At 42.8% G+C, this 10150-nt stretch overlaps 1 protein-coding gene across 1 annotated transcript; it reads right to left on the bottom strand.

The window, feature by feature from the left end:
* Positions 1-676: 676 nt before the first annotated feature.
* Positions 677-9058, bottom strand: LOC111231930 (adenosine receptor A2a-like). The gene is made up of 3 exons (XM_022759214.1): positions 8793-9058; positions 4304-5035; positions 677-2795 (listed from the first exon to the last, which is right to left on the bottom strand). The coding sequence occupies exons 2-3, from the start codon at positions 4639-4641 to the stop codon at positions 1784-1786; spliced, it is 1350 nt and encodes a 449-aa protein (XP_022614935.1). The 5' UTR covers positions 4642-5035; positions 8793-9058; the 3' UTR covers positions 677-1783.
* Between the last annotated feature and the right edge of the window lie 1092 nt (positions 9059-10150).

Genomic DNA, 10150 nt, shown 5'->3' on the forward strand with positions numbered 1-10150 from the left:
TTGCTCTGTTCCCACTATGGTAAGCATTAAGGTTGATGGCTGTAGCTCCATAGTTAGTATTGATTGGTGACCGTAGGGAAGAAAGCAGCGTATTTCCCAAAATGTCAAAATATTCCTTTGATATAAAATATTTATTAGAGCAGCTTTAAACTAAATGATTTACAAATAGATAAGAAAGCATGTATGGATCTTCTGCACTGACAACTGAGTTTTCTCACCAGATCTCCTATAGAGCTGCAATAGTATAAAAATCTTGAATGAAATCTTCATATGACCCAGCTGAGGGGACAAGCAAATCAGAGCACGAGGACTCAGGAGGTCTCTGTGGTGAATCTTTAAAAAAGCATTAAAGTCCCCAGGGGAGGTTTTCAAAAAGAAGTAGACTCTGCTCCCTGTAACCTGAACTCACGAGGGAATTGCAATGAAAGCTGGGAAAATAAAGAACTCCAAAGATAGTTTGAGTGCTTAACTAACCATTTCCCAGAATGAGCAAACCAGATCTTTGACTCAGTTCTGTGGACTGGCAGATCTGATATGAAACATGAGCCGGTCTGGTGACAAGCCAAATGGGCAGCCTGGAACCGTTCCTACAGCTACTGAATGACTGGGAACATTGCATGTCCGTTGCTGGATGTAAATACAGTACGTACACTTTGAAAACAATGGAATGGTTTATTTCAAGACAGGACTTTGTGCCAGTGTCCTCGTGAAAACACAGAAGGTAATAGCTGCACTGGACTGAGGATGAAATCATCAGAAATAATAAGAAACAGAAAATTCTTCCATGAGTTTGACTGAAGTCTAAAATGTAATCATTTACAAATTATTTACCATCAAACTGTGTCAGAGGTCATCATAAATTTGACTTAAATAAGCAAACAATCAAGTCACATTATCACAAAAATACAAAGCTTACATTTTAGCATTACATCACCAACTCTGAGGTTTATGTGAAGCTTTATCCATCATTGGTGAAGGTACTGTCCTTAATTTTTCTAGTCCAATTAGAAACAGCACAGGGCTCAAAATAAAACCATAACCCATTCATTTCTGTTGGTGATGCACATAAACTGCTGCAGAAAAAGCTGAAATTATAATGTGAACGACAGAAATCTCTAAGCATGAACTTTGCTTGGCAGGTTGGTGTCTGTGCATCCTGCAGGGCGACAGGACGGGAGGAAGCTAAAACATGTTGTAAGTGATGTTGCATTACTGTTTAAGAAATAATCCTCTGCTCATGTTTCAGTGGTGGTTTGTGGTGAAATCCATCAGACAGTGTTTACATCAACATCCCTGGAAATTAAAAAAAAAAATACAGTATCAATAATTTAATAACAAGATTTGTCTTTAACTAAAGGACTGTTGAGATCAGTAACAGCAAACTGATTCACACACAAGGGAGCATCTGTCAACCTGCAGTTGAACAAAGAGGGACGATCAATGCTTTTTCCATACTGTCCCTCTCCTATATGTTGGCTGAGCTTTGGTCGGTCTCACAAATTCACTGGTCAAAGTGCATCAATGAGCTCTAACTATTCACAAAGAGAAAGAGAAAGCATTTCGTGATGTTGTAGCTGCTTCTGATGTGTGAAGTGCCTGCACCTTAAAAATAGAATGGTTTAAATTAAAAAGTCACTATGTTTAAATTGTGGAGGCAGTTTTTTTGTGGTGAGGAGATTTAAGTTATCTCAGTGACATTCGTTGTCCATGATCAATTTACAGTGTTCCCAATTCCACTGTGGATCGGGATTTATCCCAGTCCTTTGACATCGACGTCCCTGCGTCAGGACACCTTTGCCACCTCGCTGAAGTAGCTCCTCCTGTCCTGCTTGTTGAACAGCGATGCGACCTGGGCAGAGCCGAGGTTCTGTCTGTCCTTATCCTCCATGACTGCTGGTCCGCTGCAGTCATCCTCAGACTGCTGATGAGGAGCCACTGGGATTTGAGTTTGTCTGAGGGCTTGCAATGGACACATCTCCATCTTAGGACAGTGGGAGATGATGACTGACAGAGGGGGGTGGGATACCGCCACCAGGCCTCCCCCTACAGGAGAGACTTGAGTAGGGCAGTGGTAGGAGCTCTCACAGCTGCTGCTGCTGCTGTGCTCAGTGAAAAGCTGAAAGCTGAGGCCGTTCGCCTTGAGTCTGATGGAGTCTGTGATGCTGTTGTGGGTGGAGTTGCGCATACTGCTGCCACTCTCCAGCAGCTCCTGCCGGCCCAGGATGTGGCGCCGGATAATCTTACGGAAGGTTTGTCTGAACTCCCGGATCCGGTAGGCGTAGATGAAAGGGTTGATCACAGAGTTGGCGTGAGACAGGATAATGGCCACATACATGATCCAGAGCGGCGGACGAGGACACTGAGGACAGAAGAGGGTGAAGCAGTTGATGATGTGTAACGGCAGCCAGCAAACCGCAAACAGCCCCACAATGATGGCCAGAGACTTGGCAGCCTGGACCTCCTTCTGCAGCGTGGAGCGCGACTTCTCCCCATGAACCGCTTTCACCTCGATCAGCTTGAGCTGGTGACGGGCTGCCATGAAGATGCACAGGTAGATGGCCAGCATCAGCAGCAGAGGGATCAGCACACAGGCGAAAAAGTTGAAGTAGACCATGTACTCCATGACCACCACCTCCTCAAACAGGCACTTCATCAGGCCGGGGCTGCAGGTGCTGTTGCTGCTCCCGGGCAGCTTGTGCCAGCCCATCATTGGGGTCAGACCGATGATGATGGATAAAACCCAGCAGATGGCGATGATGCCTCGAGCTCGCTGGCCTGTCACCAGACTGTTGTACCTGGAGACGATATAAACATCGAGCATCAGCTCAAAACCATCTTAGGGTTGCATGTGTTTTCCCCAGAAGCAAACCCCTAATAAAAACTGTACTCTGAATTAATCGTGTTTTGTATATCATGTGAATGAATTTTTCCTGATTTATAATCGGCTCATCTGATTGGATTACTCGGTGGAAGCATTTCTCATCCTGGAACTAAAAGAGAAAAAAGATAAATGAACAAAGTCTTTCAGAACTCCTCAAAGGAAGAGTCTATTTTGAGTGCGCCCGTAACAAAGTGTGGGAGAGCAGCTGAGATATTTGGCTCGTTTCCATCGCATTCTCAAGATGTTAAAGTGCAAAGGGTAATGCTGCAAAAACAACCCCCCATCAGGGATGCAAAAAACAACATAGACGAACCCTCACGTATCTTCAGCAGGAGGAGGAGACTGTGTGAAAAAAAGGAAGGCCGAGCTCGATGCGGGACCGAGGGTGAATGGTTTAGTACGATGAGGTCACAGCCTGAGCTGCAGCATCCCCCTTTTTGGTCGGCATGTCATTAGGTGACAGGTTTAATGGCTGTAGACGTACCATACTTCGCAGATTTGAATGCTAAATCAAAGCTGACGTTCAACATAAACAGTCTGACAAGCGGCATGTTTTAACAGCAAAGTAATAAAGTAAGATTACACAGAGGCTCAGAGGAGGGTTACACAGTCTGTATAAGCAATTAAAGCAATATTCTGCTGATTGCTCTGGGGGGACACGGCCTCGCGGGAGACGCCATTTCTGGACACACTTCCTCAGCCAAGACTTTCTGGTTCAAAAGTCATGTCGTTACTGATAGAAATGAAATATGGAGTTATATTGTGAGACCTTCGCTGCAAGAGAGTAAGAAACAGATTAGAAGAAACAGAGAAAGGAGAAGAAGAAGAAATAAAACAAGTTATGGTACATTTTAAATGCATTCTTTTTGTTTAAAAATTACATTCTTATTTTGTTTCCTAAAACATCTTTTTTCTTTTGATACCATTTTCTGATGAAGAAAACCTTTATAAAGGGTTTAACGAGTCTTCTTAATAGTTAATAAATAATTTACTAATGCTTTATATATCAGTTATTAATTAAACAGTTCAGCAGAACTTTTGTGCTGCCGGGCTGTGACTAATCTCTTTGGTGGTTTTTCTGTGATCATGGGTTTCTCACTTATGAATAATCCCTCTAATGTGCAGCTATCACTGTTAATACATCATTTTTATTCTATCAAGTCTGCATAGTCCATGTTGATAATGAAGATAAGATTATTTTTTTTTAAATTTGTCCCACAGTGGGAGTGGGGAAATTTGCAGATATACATAGATGTTGGTTCAAGTGAGACAACCTGGCAACCCAAAAGTTCTTATTGAGACATTATAACTAATCCGGAAAGTTAAATTAAAGAGTCTTATGAGAATATGGGACCAAACTTCCCACTGTTTCTCTCTGACGGATAACAAAGTGTGCAGACTGGTGTCCTCCGGGTCACTGACCTGAGTGGTATCTTGATTGCGATGTATCGGTCTATAGCGATGGCCAGCAGGCTGAAGATGGAGCTCTGTGTGAGAACCAGGACGAAGCAGGCGATGAACAGGCAGCCATAGAAGTTGGAGCAGAAGCCGGTGCTGATGACGATGGCGAAGGGAATGGCCAGGACGCCCACGGCGATGTCTGCCACCGCCAGCGACACCACGAAGAAGTTGGTGATGCTCTGCAGGTTGCTGTTGAGGCACACGGCCCAGCAGACCAGCACATTGCCCAGCACGGAGAACACAGCAATCAGCAGCTCCAGGATGATGTAGAGGACGGAGGCGGCGGGGTCGTCCGGCATGGTGAGACAAACGGCGAGGTCACTGATGAGGAGGGAGGAAACCTCGCCTCAACGACCATAGCTGCAGCCTGGCAGCCGCTGAGCTCAGCCTCCTCACCTCCACAAACATCCACCAGCGTCTGCAAGCAGCTGCAGCGGCTCCTCCACACCTGCTCCGCTCAAACAGCTGATGAAGAGCTTTATTCAACCGCACAATAATCTGTCATTCCACCGTCGTCCTCACGCAGGGCACAGTCGCCTCCATGCTCTCCTGGTGAAAAGAGATGCTCTGCGGTCCTCTCTGTTTAGGTCCTTCCCCTCACTGTTTTTTTCCCATGAACTTCTCAAGGGGCCGAGATGATGCCAACAACGCAGATCACTGGAACATTATGTGGCTGGAGATGCTGGCTGATGGCTGAAGAGGTGCAGAAATGAAAAAGAGGAAATGCTTTGACAATGAAGGAAGTGAAGCAGACACACAATTGCATCAGATATTTACCATAGTTACTGTTTGCCCAGAGTTAAAGCTCATTTTCATCTGCAGTCCCCAGACAAATTAGACAAGACATGTGATGCAGTCATAGTACACACAAACACTCACCATGTCAACACCATGTACTGTGTGTTACACAACTTAGGTTGTTTTTGGGTTTTTTTTTTAGATATTATCAATGTGTCAATGTGGCTGTAAAGCTCCTGACAGAACTGCAGCTCTTGCTGTATCTCTCAGCTAATTGTTTTGGTTTTGGCCTTTGGCCTCATGTTTTATTACTTTATTGTTGTGGTTCACTCTCACAGATCTCATCAGAAAATGACAATGTGATTTTCCAGCTAAAAAGCCCTAAAAGCCCACATGAATTCCTGAGTGCTTAACGACAAAAAGACTGAAAAGTTTGGTTTGTACACTCAGGACAACACGTCATCAGAGCTACTGGAGTTGTTCCAATACGAAACTAGTATCATAAATGCCTCACATCCAGATAAAACAGCATTTTACCCAGAAATCTATTCTTCTTCTCCGCCCTAAAACAGAAAGGAAGCTTTGCTGTGCAGCTACTGTTTTTAGAGTATTTACAGTAAATAGAGTAACATTAGTTATTAGCAATATGTTAACAATTTGGAAACATGTTACACTGGAAAGTCCCAGCAGTAAAAAGGCAACGTGTACTGAATGCAAGGCTTTCATTTTGATGGGGTGGCACTCATGTGAGGAGAACTACNAGTTATTAGCAATATGTTAACAATTTGGAAACATGTTACAACATGTAGCAAGTGTTATTTATTTCATTTTTTTTTTTTTTTTTAAGATAGGAGGTCAAATTAGAAAATAAAAGAAGGATTAATGTATCTGTTCATGTTTTACAAAGGGTTTAACCTGAGCCGTGCAACAATGACAGCAATCATCCATCATCCATCACGATCAGTAGTTTACAGCTGTGTATTTAAAAAAAAAAAAAAAAAAATGCAATGGTATCAGATTAGAACTCAGTATCAGCCAATACACAAGCTCAGGTATCAGGAAGGAAAAAATGACATGAGAACATCTCTCGAAACACCTGTCAGGACTGCCTGCAGGGCTGCGGAGTCCCGCCTCCTCAGTCCAAACTGCACCTGTACGGGACCAGCTGTACCTCAGTCCTCTAGTCATTTAGCTCTAGTTATTGGAAGTTTAAGAATAAAAGCTAATTGAAGAATTAGATGACTGCCAGTGACAGAGAGGAGCACACACCTTCTGAGGCATGTTTTGGAAGGACTGTATGACGTCATGGATCGTAATGAACAATGTGTCATCCAAGGGAATATGTTTAAATCTTAAATCACTGTACAGTAGTTTTAAGTCACTATTTGCAGCCGGTGCTTGTTGTGGGATCCGTAAATGTGTCTTTTCTTCAGTCACAGTGAAGAACTTTACTCCTGACAATCTTCTAAGTTACATAAAAATGGCTCCTGGTCATTACGTGTAGTTAGATTCCCTGATATCAGCCATAAAAGGCTTAACAAATAGAAATCTGCTGTTTCTGCGGGACTGAATTCCCTCAGAGGGAATGTTTCTTGAGGTTATACAGAGTTTTAGGAGATAACAGCTGTGCTGGAACACAGAGGTCTTTGCTCTCCCAGTCAGGCTGTTCCCTTTGGGTCGGATGAGACCTTTTTATTAATACCAAAGACTTGTTATTTCAAGGATGATAGCTATCAGGACGTTTTTTTTTTGTTCATTCTATTTGACTTACAAATAAAGTTTGTGTTGGTCTCTTTCCTGTGAGCCCCGGGTATTTATTTGTCTTGATGTCAGTGGAGTTTGGGTGTTATATTGCAGCGTGTTATAATGTTTTATGCAGCAGCGGTGAGTCCAAAACAAAAATCCCAGAGGACAGTAGAGGAAATAATGAATCTTTGAAAACTACAGCAGTGATTCTCCCATGCTAGCAATGCATCCTACAATAACAAGCTTTCTTGAGACGGAATTATGAAACACATCAGTGAAGCTCCAGGGATTAATAGTGAAACCAGGGGAAGTGAGGTCTTTCTTAAGGACGAGATCTGGTTCACGTTGGCCACTTAAGGGAAATTTGAAGGTATGGTTGTCTTCAGATACATGATTCAGATGTTTTGTATAATCAGTATGTGAATTAAGAATTAAAGTGCCATCACAAATCTATTCAAGTTTGAGTGAATTTGCCCACAAAAAGAAACCAAGAAAACAAATCACTCAATTGGCCAACTGCTGCCATTTCAGAGGAAACACAGGAAACATCAAACCTGCCGCCCCGTCACTGTGCGGGGATGATGTACGATCAAAGTGACAACATGGCCACTGGCAGCATCTAGCACAGGCAGCTGTGTTGACAAGAATGTGTCCATGAGCACCAGCAGCTCCGGCAGAGCCTCTGAGCGAGAGGCTCCACGCAGAGTCAGAAAGAATAACTCTGCAGATGATACTGAAAGCAGATCTGTGTGACGCAACGCTGTCTTTATTGCTCTACTCAGCCCTGTGGTCAGATTAACACACTATAAGGCCCTGAAAACAAGTAGCTGTAGACCCCCAGTGACTTCCTGTTTGTGTGAATTTAGTTGTGGTAATTGACACTCTGGGCCCTTAATATGGAAAAGAAGAGACTTATAACGATGCATCATTTAACATCATATCATACTGAGGAGATGTAGACACAACTTTTTTCCACTACATAAACCTTTTGTGGTAAAAACCTTGTGACTGAAGAGTTGGCTTTCTTGTCATGTTTCTGCAACTTGTCACTGTTTCTACTGTGCATCTTCAGTGCTTCTGGCACTTTTGGTTTAGTTTTAATAAATGGGACTTTCTGAAAATAATGTTTCAAACCTCTAAGATGTGAGATGGTGTTAGTCGTTGTCCTCTATTGCAGATTAAAACGAGACTCGAGTCTGGATTTGATTTGGATCAACTTTAGTCCTGCTTGATTTAAACCTGCCTAAATAAATATTTAGCTCGAACGTAAAGGTGAAGGTGATGAAACCAATCGGCTCCAGACTCTTGAGTGGCACCAAAATCCCCAGGATTATCATGTGTCAATTGATTTTTCATATTTTTATTAACTGATTTTCTTTATAGAGAAATTGCAGTAATTAAGTACAATATAAACTAATTGATGCATCATTAGTTTTATTATTACTACATCTTGAGTCCCTGGTTTGCAGAGTCACCCTTTGTCTAAGTCTTGTATTCACAGCTTTATTGTTTTCTTTATTAGGAGAGTGTTACAACGGCATTCACAACATTGTGCTCCACCCCTCCTAAAAGCTCGATGAAGGTGATGGACACTGAGACCACATGGTTTATATGATCAAGTGTGTTTTTATCTGAACGAGGAAGAGCTTTAGTAATAATTCTGAAACTCTGGTGAAGGTTCAGGGACTTCACGGACCCACTGTTCTGCAGGAGAGCTGTGTTCACTGCGCTGAACTGTGCAGGTGAGGAAACCGGCAACCGACAACTTTAACCACAGTCACTACACGCTTTCAGCTGTTGTACAACTCACGCACTACTCATGTTAGTCTGCCACATGTGTAAGGTAGTCCTAGTATAAAGACTGAGATCGCATTAACTCTGAACGAATTGATAATACATCTTAACTCCAACATTTAAAATCCAGGTTTTACTAGAACAAAACATTGTGTTGGTTAAAATGACTCACCTTCTTGTTCTTGATGTTCGGACTAAATGCAGATGTGACTGATGAACTTATAATATCCGACAGCGCTTTTAACGATGAGGTGTTGAAAGCGCTAAAATAAACATGCAAATGATCGTTTTCACTTCCCGCTGAGAGACTTGTGAAACTTCATCAGTCAACCCTCCGCTCATTTTAACGCGCTGCTGAAGCTTTAATCGATGCTTCCGGCTCCGTCTGGAAGAAGTGATGCTGCTTCTATAGTGATGGACTTCAGACAGATGAGACCTGCTCTTGCCCTCCCTCCTTCCCTCTATCTATCTCTCTCTCGCTCTCTCACGCACACACACACAAGCACACACACACACACGCACACACACCAGGCTGATAGTGCGTCCGTTTCCTCTCCAGGGGCGGATCTGCTCAAAGCTGCCCTGTGTTCAGATGAGTCTGTCATGACACATTAAACTCGGTGTGTCTGCTCTGACACTTCAGAGCAATGAGTCAAATAGTCCAGTATAATTAGATATTTTGCCAAGTATCCAGTTATTACTCAGTGCCAGAGCCTTGACACAGTCTACATACTGTTCAAACATCTCACACCATTCATCTTTTACTGTAAAAATGAAACGAGGTAAAGTTGAAACCGCTTTCTGAGACAGTGATGAAACAAACATGGCTGCTTCAAATGGTCTTTAATAACTATTGCCAGAAAAAATAAAGCAACATAAAACCAGACAGCAAATTTTTTTTTTTTTACAACTGATTATCATCATTGTGTGCACTTAATACTGTAGCTTAGTCCCTTTACACACACAGACACACACAAACACACACACGCACACACACACACACACAAACGCGTTTATTCATTCAGCTTTAACTTTGACATGGGAACATTTCAGCACTGCATGTAGTGTGATCAGGATTTCCTCTTGAAAAAAAAAATAACTTCACACCAAAAACGAATGTAGCATGGATTGTTAAAAAAAAACAAAAACAAGGCAACATGGAAACAAAAAGACAAATTAAAGCAGGTTCAGTGGAATTCTCAGAGCATCTTCAAGTAAACAAAGAAAAATGAATGTAGCATGATGAAGTGGACCCAATTAAGTCATAATGCACATGTTCACATTTGCCTCGTGGTAAAGCCGTACACTTAAAGGGCATCAACAAACACTGTAACACGTCCCTCGTGGCTGCATTGTGTGGAGGTGGAATGTGCCGTCTGCTCTCTCTCTCTCTCTCAGCAGGCCGGGCTCACTGTTCATCAATCACTCCACGTCGGCACACGGTGGACCTCGTAAAGTCCCGGGATCACTACAGCGTGATCAAAACACATTCCGCTTCCAGGATGGAGAGGCTTCACAATCATTCTGTGG

Source organism: Seriola dumerili, unplaced genomic scaffold, assembly GCF_002260705.1.
Source record: "Seriola dumerili isolate Sdu_G_001 unplaced genomic scaffold, Sdu_1.0 BDQW01000017.1, whole genome shotgun sequence".
Taxonomy (NCBI): domain Eukaryota; kingdom Metazoa; phylum Chordata; class Actinopteri; order Carangiformes; family Carangidae; genus Seriola; species Seriola dumerili.

What these genes read in the sequence shown, in the direction of transcription:
- LOC111231930 (XM_022759214.1), bottom strand. Translation starts at nt 4,641, where the DNA reads ATGCCGGACGACCCCGCCGCCTCCGTCCTCTACATCATCCTGGAGCTG. An exon ending in GCAATCAAGATACCACTCAG is followed by an intron (nt 2,796 to 4,303) that starts GTCAGTGACCCG and finishes TATCGTCTCCAG; the next exon opens with GTACAACAGTCTGGTGACAG.